This window comes from Agelaius tricolor, unplaced genomic scaffold, assembly GCF_023055355.1.
Source record: "Agelaius tricolor isolate 1412-34295 unplaced genomic scaffold, bAgeTri1.0.p SCAF_7, whole genome shotgun sequence".
In the NCBI taxonomy this organism is placed as follows: Eukaryota; Metazoa; Chordata; class Aves; order Passeriformes; family Icteridae; genus Agelaius; species Agelaius tricolor.
Genome location: NW_027269267.1, coordinates 37,051,633 through 37,075,608, shown reverse-complemented (window position 1 = coordinate 37,075,608; position 23,976 = coordinate 37,051,633). Strand labels below are relative to the sequence as shown.

The 23,976-nt window shown below is 39.1% G+C and overlaps 1 protein-coding gene and 1 non-coding gene across 3 annotated transcripts; both read right to left on the bottom strand.

Annotated features, from left to right (window-relative positions):
- Positions 1–5,776: 5,776 nt before the first annotated feature.
- Positions 5,777–5,849, bottom strand: TRNAF-GAA (transfer RNA phenylalanine (anticodon GAA)). Its single transcript has one exon. It is a non-coding gene; the product is annotated as a tRNA-Phe (tRNA).
- Positions 5,850–10,474: 4,625 nt separating this feature from the next.
- TGDS (TDP-glucose 4,6-dehydratase) lies at positions 10,475–23,764 on the bottom strand. 2 transcript variants are annotated; one of them, XM_071430976.1, is made up of 12 exons: positions 23,431–23,762; positions 21,906–21,972; positions 21,447–21,515; positions 20,144–20,234; positions 19,034–19,176; positions 17,456–17,554; positions 16,552–16,611; positions 14,901–14,944; positions 14,459–14,624; positions 13,849–13,907; positions 11,862–11,959; positions 10,475–11,489 (listed from the first exon to the last, which is right to left on the bottom strand). In XM_071430976.1, the coding sequence occupies exons 1-12, from the start codon at positions 23,505–23,507 to the stop codon at positions 11,389–11,391; spliced, it is 1,074 nt and encodes a 357-aa protein (XP_071287077.1). In that variant the 5' UTR covers positions 23,508–23,762; the 3' UTR covers positions 10,475–11,388. The 2 variants fall into 2 exon arrangements, with proteins under 2 accessions (XP_071287077.1, XP_071287078.1); XM_071430977.1 differs by lacking the exon at positions 19,034–19,176 and having other exon boundaries at positions 20,148–20,234; positions 23,431–23,764.
- Positions 23,765–23,976: the final 212 nt, after the last annotated feature.

The window sequence follows — 23,976 nt, the reverse complement described above, 5'->3', positions numbered from 1 at the left end:
CTACTCCCTCGTTCAAGATGTCTGAGAAACTTCTTCAGTGATCATGACTGAGTATCATCATTTGGTTTATGGGACTCAGTCTCTTCCTAACTAAACAAGCACATTTTTTCCAGTGCCCATATTATGTAGGAACATGGATATAAGCTTAAGCCATTTATAATTTAGATTAAAACAATGCTGACTGGCAGATCAAACTGTTGCTGTGGCGACCACCTATCCAAAGACAGCTTTACCTTCAGAATTATTTAATAAGATTCTATCCTGGGCTTACTATAAAGGCAGACATAGAATATAAAGTATGATTCACTTAAGAAAGACAGAATCTGGAAGGTAAGAGAACTAAATCTCAGTTACCCTGATGTTCACCAGTACCCTATGAAGGGAAAGAAGCACCTCCAGGGAACAGCACACCCCATTCTCAGGCAGGCATCTTGGCAAGGTCTTCTGTCCTAATTTCTCTACCTTGATGTTAAAAGGAGGTAAGGGTGACTAGTTTGACTTCAGACAGACACTGAAATTCTAAATGTCACTGATATCCAATGAATGTCACTAAATGGCTGTGGTAGGGGAGGGCCTGATCTACATAGAGCAGATCTCTGCCAGTTTACAAAATATGAAGTGAAATAGGTAAGACAGAGTCTCTTGTCTCAACAATTCAGCTATGAAACAAACTGTCCCTGTCACAGGGGAAGAAATATGAAGAAAGAAATCCAGATCTGACTGTACCTTATTTTTAAAAAGCTGAAAGATAGGACAAGTATTTGAAATAATATCTGAAATTATAGTCACAGTGTAGTTTGTTTCGGAACCTTACATTCAACTTCCCAGAGCTTGATCCAGAAGACATTCTTCTCTCACAATTTTTATTCAAAATACTAATGCTACTACTTATCCCAACAGAAAATATAAAATGGAACAAAATATATTCATCCTTCATGTCATGTGGTCTAAATTCCAAGACCATTGTGAACAAAGTAATGAATGCTCCCTTGCTCTAAGCAAGAGGATGTATGTAGATTTAAACAAAAAATATAATGTTCCCCCTGGGGTTCACTGGGGGATAAAGACAGCATTGATGATCTTAGCTAGACTGAAGGCTAAGCTTTAGGTGTCCCAAATTTGCCTTGGTAACTGTACCATAAATTCAATAGTTCTACATATAATGGAATAAGAGTCCTATATTATTAGAAATGCATAAAGTAGGAACTCTGGAATAGATCACTGAGAAAAAAAAATTAAAAAGGAGGAGGGAAAAAAAAAACAATCACAGCCCAAATCTCCCAAGGAATGGGATCAAATGAGGTTCCTGAGCAGAACTCAAACAAGATAAACAGATATCCTATTCTGCTCGCTCACAGGGGGACAGGGGAAATAAAAGACTTGAATGTAAACTATTGGATTCTAGAAATGCATCATCAGCTGAAAATTTTTGTTGCCTTTTTAACTGCATTTATTTCCCAGAAAATTGAAAAGCACCATTCTAGCTCTTCTACAGGATCAGAAACCAAATAGACTATAACTAAGATTTGTCATTAAATACATAAAAAACCTAAATGTGACTCCTGACTCATGTTTTCTAAACCCCTTGTATCTGTCCCATCATGTAACTAAATGAGATTTACCAGATATCTGTAAACAGTGAAGGAGACAAAGTCAGAAATCTTTCAGTCAAGAGACAGAAACAAATCTTTTCTAGCAAACAAACCCAATTTTTAATCCAAAGAGAAGGAAATTTTACTGCTGAGAGGTAGACAAGACAGTAACAAATATCAAGTGCAGAAATTCCTTCGGGGACAAGGAGGAGACTTTTTAAATTATGTAGATGTGCAGCTCTACAGGGGGACATGGAGGAAAAGGAGGAGCACTTCACACAAGAAACATCTGAACTTGAGCCTATGGACAACACCAGGCACAGCAACTTTGTCCCACCACTGTCAGAAATTCCAAATAGAGGTATTTCACAGTAAAGCTTTGAGCTTCTCCATTATTTGTCATGTTCCATGACTGCAGCAGAGCCAGGAGGTGGGGTGTGCCTCTCTCTGATCCTCTCCTTCTGCCCCAGTTTTCATGCACTTGAAACAGGAGCCAAGGATGGCCATGGAAAAAGCACGTGAACCAAATCCACCAGATTTTGAATCTTTGCCTAAGGCTGAAAGCACATGAAAAGGTTTTTTTCCTCTGAATCCCTGCCAGGTATTAACTTCAGTATTAGGTGGGCATTTAAAAAAGCATATGTGAATTTATCTGTAGGAGCAGAGAAGCTTCCCAGTTGCAGAGAAGGAACTTTGTGACTAAATCATAAAGGCCTACTTAGACAGCCTGCATTTGTGACCTAGCAGGGGGTTCATCTTGAGGGAAGAAGCTGATAGAAAAATAAATGGAAATGTTTGCTGGCAAGAAGAGGCCCACAGTGCAGCAAAAAAAGATTGTGTAAAGAAGGTACAGCTGAATGAAAAAATGCCTGAATATTCTGTGACAAGCAATAATGCAACACTTGAGGTTATTTTCACAGAACCTGCCAAATCACATTAGAAATCTGCATCAAGCCTGCAAAATCAAACAGACAGGAGTTAAAAAGTTCCAGAATTGGGGTTATCTCTTAATTTTATCCTCTTCTTTCACATAAGACTTCAGGCCTTACTCAGTGTGCGCAACCTAAATCCCACACCAAACAAAAAACAAGATTTTCTTCTCACTCTCCCCATGGCTACCACCATTAATATTTCAGTGCTCCACAAAATTTCTGTTTAACATCACAAAAGCTCTGAGATTGGAATTGCCATTACAGGTAATATTATCTTTATCAATAAAATAGAATTTTCAGACACTAACATAACACATATTTGTCATAGATTCTTGTGCCTGGGTACTCCTGCTAAAAATCAGACCCTTTTGAGGGTGAGGTGAGACCCACACCCTTCCTGGCCCTCGAGGAACTCAGAAGCAGAGGAGACCAAACCTCCAGAGCAGCATGGGAGGTTACAGCCAGACCACGGCATTAAAGCTGTCCCTTCATAGCAAATGACCCTGAGAGACAGTGCACAAGCCAAGCAGAGAGTCAGAGGTCTGACACCCAAGCTTGCACCATGACTCTCCTTTATTCAGCAGTGTGGAAAGGCCAAAAAGTAAACAGCCCTTCTCTGGTTTTGCTTCTTTGATCACATATCTGCAGGAAATTAATACCTCCCTAACTCTTCCCCAAAGCACTATAAAAGTCTTTGATGAATAATTGAACACTTTTGGCCAAAAAAAAAAGCTACTTAACATTTCCTTCTATCCTTGAGTACTCAAGTGTGCAGTCTTAATGTTATTTCAAAACCTTAAAAAACCTTTAGGAAAAATAGTAATATAAACAGTTATACTACCCCTTACATGTCTTATCAGTAAGGATCTAAGTAACACTACCCTTGCTTTGTACTAATTAGATATTCATCTGCAGCAAGTGCTCCTTGTATTGGACAAGTAATTCAATACCAGTGCTTGTTGTGATGCTGTGATTAGAAAAGGACCAGTGACACCTTCTCATGAAGAGATGAAAGATGCTGAACAGAGAAGTAAGGGAGATGCTTTGCTGCTGTGTTTTGCACTGGTGACATCAATATTGAAAGTCCTTTCTCTGTATATTGTTCTGGTGTCAGCGTATTAAAAAGGTCACCAGAAAAAATAACCCAAAGGCAGGAAAAAATGTCTTAAAGACAGAAAAAATTTAATTTCTTTAGCTTACCAATACAAACATGGGTGCTGACTTGACAGTTTTGTAATGACCAAATGCCAGGTACCAAGAAAGGTCTCTGATCTAGCAGAGAAAAGGTTTAACAAAGGGCAGGTCCAGATTAAAGGTATATATTTGAAAAAATTGCAACAAATTACCAAAGACAACCAATGAACTGTCCGCCTCTTCATGTCTTCAAATCAAAACCAGACACCCTCCTAAAAAATATGCTTCAGCAAATCCAAATTATTTTTCTCAATTTACATGTAAAGAAAGGATCAGGAAGAAACAGATGAACGGTAAAGACGAGATGACATTAATCACCAGCTTTCCTGGCCTCAAAGCTATTCCTTTGGCCATGTGAAAAACGCCAATCCTTAAAATTTTAAAAGTTTAATAGCAATAAAATGGTTACAAAAAGAGTAATATAATTAGAGTAATAAAAATTTGGACAATTAGGATTTAGGACAATATGAGACAATAAGAACAAAGAGTTATGGACAGTCCGGGTACCTCTTTCTGGACAAAATAAGCCCTAAAAAGGACACTCATTAACAGAGGATTAACCCTTAAAAACAACAGCCTGTTGCATATTCATACACTTCATACATGATGCATAAATTCCATTCAAACAAAGGATTCCGTCAGTGTCAACTTCTTCCTTTTAATCCTGACGGTGTCTTCATGGCAGAGCAAGGCTGGAAGAAGTTCATTTCTTCTGATAAGGGAGCAATAAATTCCTTTTCTCTGAAAGATTTAGGTGTCCTTTGGCTGTTACCTGATGCAAGTACCTCATTCCTTTCTTTAAAAAAAATCCCACATCCATAGTTTCTATTTTGACTACAAAAGTTACATTTTTACTACAAAACTAAATTTACCATACTATTAAAACGTTAATACAGCACTACTACTCAATACAACATAATACATATTGTGAAAAACACCAATCACTTGTTTTTAAAATTTTAAAAGTTTAATAGTAATGAAATGGTCATAAAAATAGTAATACAATTAGAGTAATAAAAATTTGGACAATTTGTATTAGGACAATATGAGACAATAGAAACAAAGAGTTATGGATGTCTGGCTACCTTTTTCTGGGCAGAAAAGGACACACGAAAAAGGACACACGAAAAAGGACACACATTAACAGAGGATTAACCCTTAAAAGCAATAGCCTGTTGCATATTCATATATCTCATACATGATGCATAAATTCCATTCAAACAAAGGACTCTGTCTGGTCAGGGTCAACTTCTTCCTCTTAATCCTAACGGCGTCTTCAGAGATGAGCGAGGTGGGAAAAAGTTTGTTTCTATTCTGATAAGGGAGTAGTAAATTCTTTTTCTCTGAAAGATTTTGGTGTCCTGTGGCTGCTACCTGGTGCGAATACCTCATTCCCCTCTTTAAAAAAATATCCCACATTCATAGTTCCTATTTTAACTTCAAAAGTTACATTTTAACTGCAAAACTACATTTACCATACTATTAAAATGTTAATACAGCACTACTAATCAATACAACATAATACATACAGTAAATATCTGCGTAGAGCCATATAATATGCCCTTTTCACACTTTTTGTGAAGTAAAATAGTTTCAGCCATCTATTGAAAGTAGAGGAACAGTGAGGTCTGGGAAGTTTTGAAGTGCGCTTCAGATTTTGGCAAGAAGCAACCTCTAATCGCTCTGTCCCCGTCCCAATCCCCTCGAGCCGCTCTTTCCCCCTCCGTCCCTTCCCTCCCGCTCACCCCGCTCCTCACGCACACTTTCTCTTCTCCCGTCCCTGCCGCCCTGAGGTAGCGAAGGGCAGAGAGGGAGCAGGAGTGAAGCTCGCTGCTTTCATTTCCTCCACCCTAGATAAAAAGCTTGAACTTAGAGGAGCCGGAAAGGGAAACGGGAAGGCAGGGCACGCTGCGCCAGGAGCGACGCTGTGGGTACGAGCCCGCAGGGAAATTCCCAGGTGCTGCCCAAGCCCCGGGGCGCTCGGAGCCCGCGGGCCGGGCCAGCAGCAGCATCCGCTCGCCGCCTCCCGGGAGGGCGAGGAAAAGGAAGAAAAGGTTCTGCCGAAACCCGGGATCGAACCAGGGACCTTTAGATCTTCAGTCTAACGCTCTCCCAACTGAGCTATTTCGGCTGCCGTGGTCGCTCCTTTGCGGTGAGATAACACTAATCTATTTCTCCACACCCATCACCCAGTGGCTCGTAGTTTATAGTCTAAATAAAATGGTTGTTATCAGTCCTGAGGCGCTGGATGCCGCAAACGGATCAATGACGGGTCCCCGCAAACAAAATTACGCCGTAAGCCAAAGACAAAGCAGCAGTAACACAAAATTGTGTATATACAAACATCTATGCATAATACACACGTTAGAATGAAGGTACTTTGACAGTGGCTCCGTGGATTATTGCGGGAGGTAACAGGAACTAGAACATTATGTGGGACTCAGGAGCATGGAATTGGCAACATTTTACCTTCAGTTTTCAGGGATTTTATTTTAAAGCCTGACAAAATATGTGCAGAGATGATGGTGTCACAAAAATACATGAACAGGAAGGGCACCTGCTCCTTCTTGTCTCCATGGTCTTCCACTGGAGAAGCTCCCTGTGTCCACATAAATCACAAATCCTGACTAAGTAGTGTAAGAAGAAAAAATAGTCTACATTCACGTTGTGGATTAGGCATTGATTTCAACAGGCAACTGGTAACACACACCTGTGGCTACAGGGAAAAGGTATAGGATGCATCAGAGTGCCCATGTTAGTGCCTGTGGTGGGCACTGACATCTCAAGTTTGTGCTGATTTGCACAGCCCATGGTGTAGGAAAAGCCACCTGTGAGGGCATCTCCTACTCACACTTCCTGCACACTGTGAGGAGAGAGAAGCTGCTTTGCAAAACTGTCCACTGCTGCTCCCTCCTGTTAGTAAAAACACCAAGACTGTCTTCCATAGTACTAGAGGAATTTAACAAACCCCTCCTTTTTCAAGGAGGGAAGAAGCAGCCTCAGCCCAAGCCAGTCATGTGAATATTTGGTAACATAAATCACCCTGTTTCCTTTTATTTTCAGAGTGTATTTTTCCTCACGTTGTCCCATATTTGTGGGTTCTTCAGAGCTGCTAAGTTTCCAGGAGTCAAATACCTGCTTTCAGAAGTACAAAGGCTGAGGACTGAGTGAGCAGTTTAGCGACTGAAAACAAAAACTCTTCACAAAAATAAATTCAGTCAGGGAGAGGTTAAAAATCCACCCACACTTGTGTTTAAGAGGTGTGCGAACAACATACTGATACAAAATCTCATCTTCTCATGATTTTCCATTGCCACTGGCAATGATTGTTTTGCTGAGAAATGATGAACATAATCCCTTAACAAGAATGTCTCCTACTGATGCAGCTAACACAATCTGGGATCTCTGGTGCAGATAAACTCCAAATGTGCCACGGCATGCACAGAAGTCAAAACACCATTGACTTAAGAGTTTTCATACATTACCACAACAATCAGAGGTACTAGGGAGCAATGGGTTATTCTGATTCTTATTTTTAGAAATCTCTGTTTTGCCAGGTGAAATGGAAATGACAATGGGAATAAAACCAAAAACTAAAGGTAATGCAAAACACAATTAAAGAGAAAGACAATTCAGTCTCAGATACAGCATATTTAATAAGAGTCAACTTTTCCCCTATCAGAATTTGGTGAGGGGGTTTGTATTAAGTTTCTCCTTGTGTAGAAAGATATTTGCATTTCATGCCTGCCTAATGAGCAGAAGAACACAGTTTCAGCAAAATGGAGCATTCTGAGTCAAAAAACCCACAAACCAACAAAAAACCCCCCACATTTTTACCCACAGTCTTTCTCCTACATCAAAGAAAGTAGAGTGTGGACAAACCAAAGGTATTTTCAGTCCATCATCTTAGGACTTAGTGTAAACTAGCCTAAACCACAGCTGACACCCCTTAATGCAAGCAGCACACAAATTTAAGCAAGTGCTGAATTCAGACCAGAGAAAGCCTTGGAGAAAGTAAAAGCTCTCTTTGTTGCACAAAGTGGAGCTGATACACACACACCACAAATGCCCCACAGGCCACAGCTGGCAGGGTAAGCTGTGCCTGCCCCATCCCTGGCAGTGCCCAAGGCCAGGTTGGACGGGGCTCTCTGTCCCTGCACATGGCAGGGGGCTTGAACTAGGTGATCTTTAAGGTCCTTTCCTGGCTGAATCACTCTGATTCTGTGAGTGCAGATGGCCCTGCCTCAGCTGCCCACTTCAGTATCTTCCTGTTGTATTTTTTGAGACCCTCGTGGCAGGAAGGAAATGATGAATCTGACTCCATGTTCTCAGAAGGCTAATTTATTATTTTATGATACTATATTATATTAAAGAACACTATACTAAACTATACTAAAGAATACAGAAAGGATGCAGACAGAAGGCTAGAAAGACACTAATGAATCTCATGACTCTCTCCCAGAGTCTGACATACCTTGGCCCCAACTGGCCAATGAGTGAAAACACTCACACCAGAAACCAATGAAACAACCACCTGTTGGTAAACAATCTCCAAACACATTCCAAAGCAGCAAAACACAGCAGAAGCAAATCAGATAATTACTGTTTTCATTTTTCTCTGAGGCTTCTCAGCTTCCCAGGAGCAAGATCCTGGGCAAAGAGATTTTTCCAGAAAATATGACTGTGATATCTTCAAATCCTTTCACTTGCTGCTGGCAAGGGATGCACTGAATGGCAGCTGTGGTACAGCAAGACAGTGAGTAGCAATCTTGGTTTTCCCCAATGCACAAGGGATTTCGGGAGCTGCTTCCCAAAGATCTGATCCAATTCAGAACAGTAATCCCAAAAAGAGATGCAAACCACCCAAGTTCCTGATAGAACCTGAATCCAAACTTCTGCCAAAGTCCAGCCCTTCTCCCTTAGAAAGTTTTAGCAGTTAAGTAAAATACATCTTTACTCCATTTATTTTTCTTACTGGTGTGGCCTCACTTTGCTCTGTGACATAAACCTTGAAAGAGTAGACTGAAAGGTTACAGTGTTCACAGTATTTTACATCACTACCTCTGCCTTCTGCAGAAATGCTTCCCAGTAAAATCAGTGAGAAACAAAACCTGAAAGCATCACACTTCTCCACACTGACAGTTCACTAGTTGATCCTTTGTCCTTTTCTTCCTACAGAAGCCAGAAGGCCAATGGCAAAATAAGCTGTTTTCTATAACAGAAAATACTTTCCCTTGTGAAAGAAATGCTCCTACCACATCACTAAGCTGCTAAGAAAATCTGCTGTACATCAAAGTAGCTCAAAGCAAAAGCCTCCTACATTTCTTAAATACATATATTTCAATATTTTAAAATGTGCATTTGTTTATATATATACAAGACAAACATCTCAAACCCTTTGATGAGTTAAATCTTCAAAAACATTTAAATAAACTAGAACAGCTTTCACTAAAAAATTAATAGACCCTATTGAAAATCCACCAGGTAATATCACTTCTTCGGATAGTCATATAAATATCAATGCTTGCATCTTCAGCATCTATACATTAAGAACAACTTTCAAAAGTTCTGTTCAATAAACCAATCACTTCTTACTGCTTTCTTCTGTGTATTTCTGATAACACTGGTTTTAATGTTCCAAGACACTGGACCTATTTTCAAAGGTTAAAAATATTTTAAAGTTAAGGTTTATGCATGTTTAAAATAGTAAAATTTTAGTTATCTGTAATCTCTACTCTTAAAAACACAACACAGCCAGTATTCCAGTATAAGGAGATGTGAAAGACACATATTTTCATGCAACCCACCCAAAGCAGCTGTCACAGCAATGACAAATACAGCTAAGACAGATACTTCCAGCACTTTAGCTATTTCTGGTACTGACTTTTACAAAACACAGAACAGTAAGATGGATATCATAAGGAAGGATGCACTTTGTAAGGAAGTCATAGATCAAGAAAAGTACAAAAATTAAGGGAATCTTTGAATGTAGTCAGCAACATGCATTTGACGGTGATTCATCCATAAAAGCACATCTGGTAAGCCAAGTATGCAACAGATCATTACATATGAAATCCTGTATCTTCTATCTGTCCCAAATGGAGGCTTTTACTTCCAAATCAAGCATCAGTAACTGCCACAAATTCTACTATTATTATCCCACTGTGTAACAGAAAACTCACCTTCAATAACAGGCCCCTAGACTTTAAAACCCAAACTTGGCACTGGAGGAAGCCTAGAAACTTCCTGGTTAGCCTTCTTTTAGAGTGACTCTTGCCAACCAGAAGTGGCACTTTATCAACAGCACCGTGCACCACAAGGTGTGATGAAGTTGGGAACACTTGTGTTTCAGGAGCTAATTCTCAGTTGCTGAGACCCTTTAGGAGTCACAGCTTTTTCTGAGTACACCACAGCATCCCAGTCCTGTGCCACTTGCAGCTCTGCCCAGGGGCCACACAGGATCAGGGAATGGGCCAGCTGCAGAAGCTGAAGTGACAAAACCAAGAACAGTGGTCCTTTTTATGTTTTTCAGATTATCTCAAAGACAAAAAAGTGAAGGTAATTTTTCAGGATAGAGGAAGAGCTAAGAAATACTTTTTTAAAAAATCCATCATCTTTTTCAGCATGCTCTTCTTAATTAGGAGAAACCAGATACACCATAATATTTATTATTAAATCAACTTTGAACAAGATTCATTGACATATTTCTAGAATTAGAGTTTTTTTTCCAAATTTTATATTAAAACTCAAATACTGTTTTATCTTTAAAATGTTTATTACAGAAAAAATGCTGATACACTGCATTGATTAAGGTCTGCCAACACACAATTTACAGAAAAAGAAGAGTTTTAAAAAATTTTCTCCATAAGTAGCCTTCATATCACAGGAAATAAAATCATTGGAATGTTAACTGTGTTCCAGTATTTCAAGTTTGTTACAATTACAGCTAAGAAAAAGGAGTTAACATGTAATGGACAGTAATACAGTAAAAGGAGTACAAAGTTTAAGGAAATACTTCTGGAAATCTCAGCGAGAGCATCTGCTACTTCTTGACATCATTCCCCCCTTGTTCCCCTTAAAAGGGGCATTTAAAGTTATAGTGTAGGTAAGTTTAATCAGACAACTATAAAAGCTAAAAGTGCACCAGCAGAGAAATGGACGGAACCATACAGGTGCTGTGTCCAGATTTTGTCAATTTATAGTCTCCAAAAAATATGTAATTTCTCCCTTTGATTAAAAATAAAACCCAATTCTTTGAAGTGACAAAAAATTATATATATTACACTGTAAAAACAAACTAATACAGATTAATAATTCCAGTACTAAAACAAATTTAACTCCAAGTCTCAAAAGCTGCAATCACAATTATTCTTAATACGGCAGATTTTTCTTCAGTACATTAATTTATAACATTATAAATATTCTTCACTCCATACAGTTTTTTAAAATCAATACGTAGTGAGAATAGAGTATTGCACAGAAAGCTGAAACTAAGAGGTTCAACTTATAAAGTGCTGAAACCATTCCAAAGTTGTGCCATACTGTGGTTCTTTACTCATCATGGTTCATGTATCTTGAATACATTAAGAGTCCAGTGTGGCCACTTGATTGCAGGCTTTGAAGAAAAGACCATATGAGGTAGAAGAAACTCCTTCAGGTTCTGTGCCATGCTATGGACCACTGAGCTGGACAAAGGGGTCTGTCACAGGAAAGGGCTCCAAAGCTTTCTCCGAGTTTTTCCAGTTGTGGAAATTTTCTCTGTACCATTCAACTAATATGGGAAGAATGTTGATGAGTCAAGCTGACCAGAGACAACAGAGAAATCCAAATATTCCACAAATATATGACTAACAACATGCTAATTGTTCTTTATGGAAGATTTTAGCCCATAATATTACAAAAAATCTAGTTTAAACTTTTAAAGTTCTTTATGCAAGACTTATTCTAGCACTAAAAAGTGATTAACTTTTTTCTTTTACGTCATGCAAATTCACTATTTAGAAAGCAGCCAATTTTATGTAAAATTCAAGAGTTATATTCAATCTCTTCAGCTTCTCATTAACTAAGCTATATACCCATTTCCCCCTTTTCCCTCTCCCTCCTCCCATCACTCCTAAATCAATGTAAAAGTCATCAGTCTTACTTGTTTTCGTTATTCCTTCTTTCCAAGGCACTTTGGGTCTCCAGCCTAAGTTGTGCATTTTTTCTGAACTCATTGGATATCTGAGGTCATTTGTAGGCCTGATAAAGTATAAAATGCACACAGAATCTGCTTATACTGCTTCCTCAATTAGAGATGCAGTACCTACACTGTCTTCCAAGGAATATTAGATATGCTTCAATTTTGAAAATTCCCATCAACATAAACAGGTTGCATTGCCTTCAAAAAATATGTGGCAGCTGAGTGCAGCTACAACAACACAATTCAGTTTGTACAGTCAACTACTTGAAATTGACTAGAATAAATATTAATTAGTATTTTACTGGCACAAAAATAAACACAAAAATCACTGCCAACGCATTTGCACAAATCAGTGCATTTGCAACGCAGAGCCACCATTTTCTAATATTAGCATTCATGTTTTTTATCCTGAAAACCCAGAAATTTACACATACTTCAGATTTAAAACACACAGGCTTTCAAAGGGGTATCATTGCAGTGGCTCATTAACTACATCAACTTAGTAATACTGAATATGTAGAATCCCAAGCTGAAAGATTCAACACAGAAAGATACATCTGATATTTAAGCATGGCAGAAATTTTCACTTCCACAGTCTGGCAGATAGGTAGCCCAGTCTAGCATCCTGCACTACTGGCAGTGGCATATTGAATAGTCAAGGTACATGTGCAGGCACAAACTGAGCATTTATCACTTTTACTGTAACATGCTAATCTGAAGCAGAAGCAGAAATAATTTTTCCATAGCAAGTAACCCCCATGACCTTTAAGTCACTCATTATAGAATTATATAGTCATAAATTAGGTATATTAACAATTTTTGATAAGACCTCCACACTCCTGAAACATGTATTCCCATGTGGTTAGTTTTCCCCAGCCCATTTATGTTTAAACATTAGCAGACAAGGCCCAATACATGCAAAGAAACATCTCAAAATTAATTACACTGAGAACTCCTAAACACTCACATCATGTGAGCCAAAGGCAATTTGTTTAAAGTCCTGTAATACATTGAGATAGGATTCTGAAGAACATTTCCTTTTAAAAACAAAAGCTAGCACACTTTTAAAGACACTTCAGTTGCCATGATAACAATCTAACTGTGATCAGAAAGTAAGAATTCTAAAGGCCATAATACTTAACTGCTATCAGTAGACACATCATTTCTAATCACTCTGGAGAGAGTGATATCTAAAGTAAGCAGAGATTCATTGTTGCTGCAGAAAAGAAATGGATATAAAAGAGCAGAGCCAAACCAAGCCTGAAATTAAGGATGGAAACATACAGCAAAAGCATACCTATGAAAGCTACCCATTTTTCCACTGCCCTAACTTTGGTACCTTAGAGCTTTACATCTACTTTTGAGATAGCAGCTTCAGCTTAAGATAGAAATCTAAAGTTAACTACACTCCACAGGCACATATTTCTGTCCATGGAGACTGAGTCTTACTACAAAATACATCTAAGTCTGAATTAGTCACATTAATGCCAAAATACTAAAGCTAGCAGTATTTTGGAACAGACGATGGAATTCATCTCACTCAGTGATGCTGAATAAAAAGTACACTGAATAAACTGTCCAAGCTACAGTTAAGGAAAGATTTAGTTGCTCTGTAAAACTTTTCCTCTTCCCAGAGCAGACTTCAGTAATGGCAAGTATGAAGTATGTTTGAAGACATATAGCATTACATGCTCCCCTTCAAGACATTTATTCTGACCTACAGATCCAAATAATAAATGGAAGTCCTGATCATAGATATCAAATCCACTAGAAAAAAAAAAAGAAAAAATTAAGGAAACAAAACAGCTCTTACTCCCTAAAAAGTGTTCCCTCCTTTAGAGCAGAAACACTTCCACAAAAAACTATTTGGTTGTGAGTCTCAGAAAACCTGCAGGACAAAACTATCCTGCACGAGCAGCTCATCCTGCATGTCCTCCACATTCCTCACCTGTCTTTGACATAATCCATCCAGTGTTCCATTTCAGACTCTGAACTGGTCTTCTTTATCTGTCAAGAAGAAAAACAAGTTTCACTCCCATATATCTTGGGCTATCTAAACATATATTTAAAAACCAGGTTTTTTTTTAACAAACTTAAATCTTATTTAAAACTCCCACCAAATAAAAAAATATAAACCACAAACAGAAATGGTCTTTTGTATACTGAGTCTTCAAACCACCGAAATTATCAAAATTATCTTGAACATCTCCAACCTATCTCCTTCATTCAGAGCACTGCCAGAACATCCATAATCAAACTGTTAGATTTTAATAGTGCCACATTCTCAGACTAAAATTAAAGCAGTCAGCATGGAAAAAAATGGGTAATTAATCATGATGCCAGTCAGGATAACTGATAGAGCAGCCCAGCACAGGACAGCCCATACTGCAAACTTACACAGTCCAGCTGCCACAGAAAGGGTAGCACATCATTCTGCTGCAAGGATCTTCCAACAGCCACCACAAGTCTAAGCTCTTTCAGAGCTACAGAAGGTCTGTGTAATTATTTATATGTGCAATGAAAACCAGTAACAAAAAGCATCAGAACTCTTTACTCACTAAATGGATTAGCTCCTTAGCAAGCTGGGCAATGGACATCTCAAAGTTAGTTCCAATGTTATAAATTTCACCTGGTTTCCCCTCCTTCAGGACAGTAAGGAATGCTTCTACCACATCAGTTGCATAAAGGAAATTCCTTCTCTGAAGTCCAGAACCATGAATACAGCTTAAGACAAGAAAAAGACAAAAAAAGTTTTTTAGTTCTCAAATAGACACATTCAATTTAACTGGACTGTTTTTAGCAGTTTTGCTATTAGATGGTGCCTGAAGGTACCTTAAGTAGCTGACATGCAAACAATCCTTTACTTTAAGGAAATCCTGCTATTAAAATAAGTGATTCAGAATTTCGTTTTGTAATTATAATTTTACAAACTAATCCATATTTATAACTGCAATTACAGTTTTATAGCAGAAATACTACCGAAAAATGTGAGTTACCTACCATTTTCTGTTCTGTTGCAACAAAGATATAAACTTTGGAATAACCTAAGGAATTGAACAATAACAAAAAAAATTACTCCACTATTTTACAAGCTGTTATTCTACAAAGAATAAGGAACTTCAACGGTTATGAAGCGTTAAGTATTTTAATAAGCTTATTTAAATACTTCTAAGTTTTATTAAATATATTGAAAGAATATACCAAGCCTAGAAACTGCAAGGATTTTGGTTATTAAGAGTACATGCCTTTACTGTATTGTAAGCCTTATCTTTCTAGCTGTTACAAATGTAACAATTTTTCAAAAATAAAAAAATTTCCATTACTTTTGCACATGGCAGTGAATCACAAACTAGAAATAATATTACCAACAGTTCAGAACAAGGTTTAAACATCCAACAAACTGCAGTAATTCTAGAAACAAAGAGTTGTAAAAGTAGTTAAATTTGGAAGAGAATCAACAGAGAATTTTAAGACAACACAGATAAACACAAATCAAGTGACAGTGTGCTCACTGCACAAAGATTTACATTATGTTAATCTAAAAGCTTAGATCCATTCATAATGCCCCAGATACTTCAGAACAGTCACCCCCACTATTAAAGTCCCTAAACTGAAGCCATTAGAAAAGTACTCAAATTACCTAAATTTAACTTCCTGCTCTAAAGACAGGAGCAGAATACTAGATAAAACGAAAAGTTCATGTAGCCTAGTGCTGTGTTTTTAGCAGTAACTACAATTTGGTATGCAAAGAAAAATATAGGTAAGTCAAAAGCTAGCAAATACATCCCCTAAGATACCCCCAACAATCATGCAACCTGTAGCAAGACACAGATCAATGAAAAATGCACTCTAAAAGCCATTGCTTATCCACCTGCAATAATGCAGGTGAAAATAAATGTATTTGGGGAAAAAAAAAAAAAACAAAACCACAAAAGGTAAAAAGCAATTTAAATTAAAAAACAGCTCCACAGAACTGTAAAACATAGCTACATTTTCCACCAGTTCCAAACTGCAAAGAGTACATGTGATGATTACTTTCAACAGTGTATTTCCATTCACTAACCAAGCAGATTCAGGTATTGACTTAAAAAGGCAATTCCTTCTCACAAGTAACTGCTCTAAATAGTTATCCTGCAAGGTCTGTATGAAAACAGGCAAAGACAAGTCACTTTACACTACTTCTCACCTTATATCTGAATGTTATAGTTCCATCTTACTTATTTTCTGTGCAGGTTGGAACATCCCTTTCTATACCAGACATTGTATTCTCAGTTTACTTTTTGAAATGTTTCCCTTACTTATTGAACACTCACAATTATAGAACATGACATGAGTTTATGTAATTTGTAGGGGAACTCTGTCAAAATATCCTTTGAAAAATAGAAAAATTACAAAACAAAGTTGCTGTCATAAAATTCATTTAAACTACAAGTCTCTAATTGAAGTTTTATCAACAACCAAAAAATATGTGTTCAGGGTAAGACACATTAGTGCAAGTTCAAAATACATAATCACATTAATTCCAAGAGTGCTTTTTTCAAAGCACTCTTCCACACACTTTTTCATCCCATGCACATGAGAAAAAAGTAACATCACTGCAACCCTGAATTCTGCTACACTGAAGCTCAGAGTAAAGCACAGTTTAACTTACTTTTTCTGGATACTGATGTGGTCCATAAACATTACTGCTCCGTGTGATGACAACTGGGAACTGGAGAGCATTAAACATACACGTGATTACATAAGCAAGCATATACCAGTAAAAATCTGTACCTTCCTGCTGATCAATAAACAAACCAACATATGCACAGTGCTTGCACAAAAATCTGCAAGCCCTTACAAACAGTAGTGAACTAAGCTTTCTGTATTTCTGTCAAAGAGGCAAAGGCCTCCAGCCTTCTCAGCCTGTCAGGAGCACCACCAGTGACGAATGTTTGAAATCTCTCTAGCTCTGGAACCACCGCAGGACATTGCATATGTGTATCTGGTTGACTGAAGACTGGCTTACTCCTACTTATTCCAGTATGTTTCACAGGTCATTAACATCCTGTTCTTGTTCACTTTAGAGCAAAAACATCATATATCAAAAATAGAAGTCTAAAATATCCAAAATGTGGATAAATGTGTTTGCTTAAACAAATCTGACTAGAAGCGATTTCTCTTGGTTTTTTTTTTTTTTTGCTTTAACTATAAGCCTAGTCTTGATGCAATTTGATTTATGCATGTGTAATACTTTTGTATTCCTGCAAGCTTAGCACTGATTTTTAAAATTCCTAATGTTCTCTTTGACCATTTTATCAAAGCACATTTTTAGATATTACAGCTCAGATTTAAAAAACAAAACTTAAAAACATTTGATCTGTCCCCACTGTCTTGCAGTGTATCTTCATAACTTATTGATGGAGATTCTCTAACACATCTGAACTACAAGACTAACAATAAGGAAAGAGGTGGCACTGTGAGGACTAGTACTGATTTTTCTTTTATACTCTTACATACAAAATACAGACACTAAATTACAGGCTTCAGAATTTTTGAAGCTTCCATGGACTTACTTGGTACCTTTCCCAGTAAGACTGAACAAAACACTCTGCAGCTGCTTTAGAGGAGGCATAGGGATTTGTTGGACGTTTTGGTGAGGATTCATCAAATTCCTAAAATGAAAAGAAAAATTTGCTCAATTTCTTTTGCCCAGATAAGCCTTAAAGTTACAAAAGAAATAAAAATCCATAAATATCCAAGCACATCAGCCTAATAAAGTCCCCTTACAACAGAAGACCATAACAAAAAAGTTATTTACTGAACACAGGAGACAGACAGAGTACCAGCAGTAATATTTTTATACTTGTAACAGAGTTACCTCACAGCAGCAGGTCCTCAGATTTTTATCTTATTAAATAATCACTGTTGCTAGACAGGCTTAATATTTTTCAGGTTCATATTGCCTCAGAGAGCAATTAGGCCACCATAAGCAAATTCACCTTTCAGCCCTAAATAAAAGCGGTTTTTTCTTAAATTTTTGTGTAACTTTATTTCTGTAAAAAATGTAGAATTGCAACCCAAAAGCTTCCAAAGCAAGGCTTCAACAATTCTGACCAGTTCCAGTACAGGTATCTTCCAGACTATCCTGACACTTTAATCTATTCTCACTTGAAGAGAGAAAAAAACAAACCCAAAGAAGGAGGGATACTACCCAAGGTGTGATTGGTAACAATCACCTTAACGTGATTAAAACACTCACTGTTCTTGTCTAACCTTTGCCTCTGAAATGAAATGGCCTTCCTCCCCTCAAAAAAAAACTCTACAAGAACTTCTAGTGTGATTCACAAAGAGAAGAAAAAAACAGATTAAAGTTCTCTTTTCAAGGCCCAGAGACAGAAAAAATTCACTTGAAGGTATCAGCCAAGCCACGGGTCTACACACAAGAAAATATCATCCTTAGGTATCACAAAAGCCCACAGATGGAAGCTGTGTTGAAGGAACTGATAAAGACACTGTGATAATAAGGAAGTGCATAGAACTCTTCTGAAATCCATTAATATTTCCAGGGACTATGGCAAAAGGCTCCTTGACTTTATTTATGCCTTTAAAAAGATGAACATGCATAATTTGCCTTTTTACTGAGCTAAATTACATTTCCTGAATTAAGGTCAGGTATAAATTCTCAAAAATCAAAGATGTGCACATAACAACAAGAAACATCTGAATATTTATTACAGTAATACAGGAATTGTTTTCTATTTGAACTGTCACTGCCTACACCTCTGTTAATATCTTAGCTAGAATATAAAGCAGTTCCCCACCTGTTAAGCTGTGCACATTACTGAAGTCTCATGAATGCTCCAGGACAAAACCTGTACAATACACTCCTTTGATACTATCTCTGAGCAGTGACACCATTCATGACCCAAATCTCACAATAAACACTCAATATAAAACAAGCTATGAAAAAAAAACCAAAAAAAACCCCAAAAAAACCAAAACAGGACAATTTTGATACTCAGCTTTCTAGAAGCTACCAGTGCTTACTTAAAGTCAAACATTTACAGAGGCCAAGAAAAGTTAGACTCAACTTTGTTTTCACTATTAAAAGCAGGTAAACTAGAAAAATCCTCATGCATTTTTAAACTCACCTCATCAGTGCTACCTCCATATACTTCATCTGTACTAACATAGACAAATTTCTCCACATTGGCTTCATGTGCAGCAGCAACCAGCACATTGGTGCCATAAACATTCACGTAGGTGAATTCCAGGGCATGCAAAAATGAAAGATCTACATTAAAAAATACAGACAATTCTGATTAATATTTACAAGACAAGGGCTATAAATTAAATTTAGCAAGACAGGGCTATAGGTTCCACTTGAAGGCTGCAATATAGACCTGTCAGACAGCAAGGTCCTTATTAAATGAAGGCCCCTTCTACACTTGAAGACAAAAATCCTTGTTCTCAACAAGAGGCTGGAATCATGAGCAAAAGCTTGCTGGTTATGGATTTTTTTCATCTAAAATAGCATTGGCTAAGTACAGTAAGGAAAGTGTCATTCAAAGACAGCTGCAAGATGCAGTAATATGGACCCATGACTAATAACTCATCAGCAGCTGTTTTGATTCTCACAACTGTTCCCCTGACCTAATGACTTCGTGCCTATCAAATCTGACAATTTCAAGAAGTACTTTCCTGGAGAATTCTTTGAGGATTTCTTCTCATGATGGATGGAGTATGGTGGGGATTGCTCTTACTAACAGTTATACTGAAAAGCAGCCATCTGAAATATGCACTTTATAATTCATTCTCTCTTTTTAGCACAGAGACAAGATTCCAGTGGCATTTATGCCTAATCCTTCAGCTTTCACACTGTTTCTTCATGTGACATTGGAGCCAATTAGGTAAAAACTTCAGACTATGTACAAAGCCCCACTCTGCTGTCTTTATGACTCCCTCAGTACATTGTCAGCTACATGTCAGTCTAGATAGAATTTAAAAATGTAATGCAGACAAAAAGGTACATTACCATTTATATGCAATGAAAACAAGACAACAGTTAGATTAAGAACTTTTTAAATCAAGGCTGTGAATCCCTCTGAGTTAAAAAGGACATCAGATGCTCAGTCATGTGATTTGTAGAGACAAATTGGATCCTTGATTTATATGAAGACAAAAGACAAAAGGTAGGCTGGCACATATTTCAAGCAGGTATAGCCATGGAAAACAATATCAAAACATGCAGCAATGCTCACCTACATGCGTTTGGGCTGCAAAATGAAGCACTATATCTATTTTCTCAGTTTCAAAGAGCTGCTTTATAAAATCAGGTTCACAAATATCCCCCTAAACAGGAAAGAAAAGGCAAATTATTTTTGACAGAAAATAGTCAGCTGCCCTTTATACTAAGTGTCACATAAGAAACCATTACAAAGGGAACACAGGATATAAACAGCACTATCAACTGAGTTCCGGGCCACTTATCAATGCCATGTCTAAAATAAGACCATACATAAAATTTCACCCATTTTTTAAAAAATCCTAAATGAAGCTTATTTCAGAATTTATATTACTATTAACATTAGAAATAGAAATGTGTCAAAAATACACAAAACAAAAGTACAGCATGGAGCTCAAACACTGAGGCTGAAATTCCAAGTTTCCAGAGCAAGTAAGAGTTCCCAGTCTGGCAAGCTGGCAGGGACATCTAGTGGTACTGCAACATCTGAGAAGCAGATTCCCACTAAGGGAGATGAGATTATGTCTTGCAAGGGCTTTGCTGTTTGCTGTTTATTTGGGTGATTTATTTTTTAATTGACATATTTTTTTAAGAGACATTATTTTGAACTAAATGGCTAGTTACTGATTTTTTTAAATGAAATTCAAGCTTAGTACATGTACGCTGAACAGCAACAGAAATTGTGATTAAAACATATGTTTCATACAGTCCCTGAGTCAAATTTTCTAAACTTACTGTTCTACTTTCCAAAACAGACTTCCTTTCTACAGTACCACTAGAGAATACATCCTGCTTGCTGTCTCCTAAGGTCAGGACCAATGTTACAGTTCTAATTATAAGGGCTGCACATTGGAAATTATCTTTCCAGCACATTTTTTCCTGTCAGTGTAAACTGCTTGGTTGCATACCAGCTGGATGTTAAGCTGTGATCATAACCCCCATACAGAAATAAAGAGGTGGTGCACAAAAACATAAACAGCCATGGGGGTCACCAACAGGTCAGGGCAAATTCAGCTTCCAGCCTCACCTAAATGTAAGGAAAAAGGCAAGTTGACATCTACTACATCTGAGAAAGGTGCTGTTTCAGCAAACTGAGCTATAAGCATTTCTCAGATGTCCTGCAACCTTGGCAGACCCCAAGACAGAGGGATGAGCACCAGCACTGCCTTTTGTAGACAGGAGGAACCTCAGCATACAAGCCCAAATATTGATCTGAACAATAAATCAAAATCCATCTCCTGTCTGAAAACAAAACTGTGAAAGCAGTACACCAAAAATCTGTAAAAAGTCACATTTTGTGGAAGGAAAGGTTCTATCACCTGGATAAACTTGTAGTTTTCCTTCCCAGAGACAGTTTCAAGATTCTTCAAGCTTGCACAGTAGTCGAGCTAAAGAGAAATACCACACAACATCAGTAAGTGGGCTTCATGGAAGCAAAAAGGCTACTCAAACCCAACCTAACCACTGGAAAGTCTAAGAACAAAGTAAAAACTTATTTTAAAAAAATCTACTTCACAAGCAGATGTGAAGCTTTAAAAGTATAAATCTTCAAAAGAAACCCTAATTGCAAAAATTCTTAAACAGATGTTTAGAGCTTGAAGTCTTGTTCTTTTTCTGAACACCACTTGACTGTTTTTTTGTGCACAGAAACAAATGGAAAATCAAACAAAAATTAGTAACTAACAATAAGCCATATAAAATTCAACATATTATAGATTACATGATAAATCATTTAAAACAAGTTGTCCATATCAAGAAAGAAAACAAGGTATTATTACCTTATCCAGATTTATAATCAGATAGTTTGGATAGTTTTTCACAAGGGAGACAACTACATGTGAAGCACTGCAGGATAGAAGAAAAACATATTTTACAGTTATAAACTTGGCTTTAAGGTATTAAAGAGATGAAAAAATACAAATAAATTCAGCATTTTCAAAAGTCTTAGGGGGAAGAAGGGGATATATTCAAGACAAATGGAAGAAAAATTCAAAGATATTTTAAAACATCAACATTATTCTAATATATATTCTATACATTATCCTAATTTTCTATATGTAAGGTTAAGAAACTAAAAATCAGAACAAAAGTTCATCCTGTAACGAAAGAAATCAGCACTGCCCACAGTCACATAAAAAAAACCAAAAAAACCTGTTATAGGCATATTCAGTTGCCACTGTAAAATATTTTTGCAATCTAAAGCTTACATATTAGGTATCAGGGAGAACCAAACAGTCAACACTCCTAACCCACGACAGTGACTGCCACACTCACGTCTCTCACACTGCTGCTAGGTCTAAGTGACAACCAGACAGCCAGGTGGCACTGCCCCTTTGGCACGGTCTTGTGTACATGGAACTCATTCTGAGAGTTCAGGTTAGTTCAGGGTTATTCATACACAGAAATTTTACCCACTCACAGCTTCCACACACTGAGGGGCTCAAGCTTAATTCGGGCCAGACCCTTCTCTGACTCAAACTGAGCCCACAGCACTGGGGGTTGATACGGGAAATGGCAGCTGGCTCGAAGCCCTGCCACCTTCAACCCGAAGAATCCATTAGGCTGGAAAAGACCCGAGATGATCGAGTCCAACTTACGACCAAACACAAGGGTTAACCCCTTGTTAACCAGACCACGGCATTAAGCCCCATGTCCAGTCGTTTCCTGAACACCTGCAGGACAGCCACTCCTGACCTCCCTGGGCAGCCCATTCCAATATCTAATCATCTTTTCTATTAATAAATTCTTTCTAGCGTCCACCCCAAACCTCCGCAGGCTCAGCTTAGACTGCGTCCTTTCGTCCTGTCTATTTGCTGCCTGGGAAATAAGGCTGAACCCCACCTGGCTACACCTCTCTTTCAGGGAGTTGAAGAGACGATAAGATTGTTTCTCCTGAGGCTCCAGGCAAAACAACCCCAGCTCCCTCAGCCGCTCCCCGTAAGGTCTGTGCTCCAGGCCTTTCCCCAGCTCCGCTGCCTTCCTCTGGGCAGCTCCGTCCCGGCCGAGGCCGAGCACCGACCACCAGCGCCAGGCGGTCCCTCCTTCCCCTCCTGGCCGGCCGCAGCGAAGGCCGGCGCGGGCAGGCTCCCAGCTTGTCCCCCAGCACTCACCACCTCCGAACCCAGACACGGGCGAGCCACCAGCGGCCCCTGAGTGAGCGCGGCCCAAGCCAGCGGCGCCGAGGAACCGGCCCGGGATGGACAAAGGGCGGCAGCACCGCGGGACCCCCGCCCGCCACGTCTCGTCCGTGCCCCCGGACAGGAGACCGGCGGCCCCCCGCTCCGGCCCCGCGGGCTCACTCACATGAAGCCGGCGCCGCCCGTCACCAGGACCCGCTTCTCGAACGGCGGCGGCGCCGCGGGGCCCGCCCGCCCCGACATCGTCCGCGCTTTACGGCACCAGCCCCTCACTACCTGTCCCCCACGGCTGCGCGTCAGCGGCACGCGTCCGTGGATTTCACGGGCAGAGTCGCAGCGCCTACAAGAGGTTCATTGGAAGGATCGCCTTCCTCGCTCCCCGCGCGGCCCGAAGAGCGGAGCTGTCACCCTCTGGGAGGCCACTGACAGCGGGGCGGGCGCGGCGTCTGAAAAAGGCCAATACTCCCCCTCCGCATTCAGCGGCAACCAGCCGTCTCTTTTACGACTCTGGCCCTTTCAACTTACGGCCGGACCTGGCAACGGGACACGTTGCCGCAGGGGCGGGGCCTGGCGCTCGGTCTCGCCCCCAGGGGCGGGCGCGCTCCCTCATTGGCTCTCTCGCCGCTGGCGCCTAAGGCGGTGGGGGCCGTCACGTGACGCGGCGGGGCCGCGCGGGAGGGGGGAAGGAGGATCCCGGCGTCCGGCGGCTCCG

What these genes read in the sequence shown, in the direction of transcription:
- TGDS (XM_071430976.1), bottom strand. Translation starts at nt 23,507, where the DNA reads ATGTCGGGGCGGGCGGGCCCCGCGGCGCCGCCGCCGTTCGAGAAGCGG. An exon ending in TTGCAACAGAACAGAAAATG is followed by an intron (nt 14,625 to 14,900) that starts GTAGGTAACTCA and finishes TCTTGTCTTAAG; the next exon opens with CTGTATTCATGGTTCTGGAC. An exon ending in CTAAGGAGCTAATCCATTTA is followed by an intron (nt 13,908 to 14,458) that starts GTGAGTAAAGAG and finishes TCTTCTTGACAG; the next exon opens with ATAAAGAAGACCAGTTCAGA.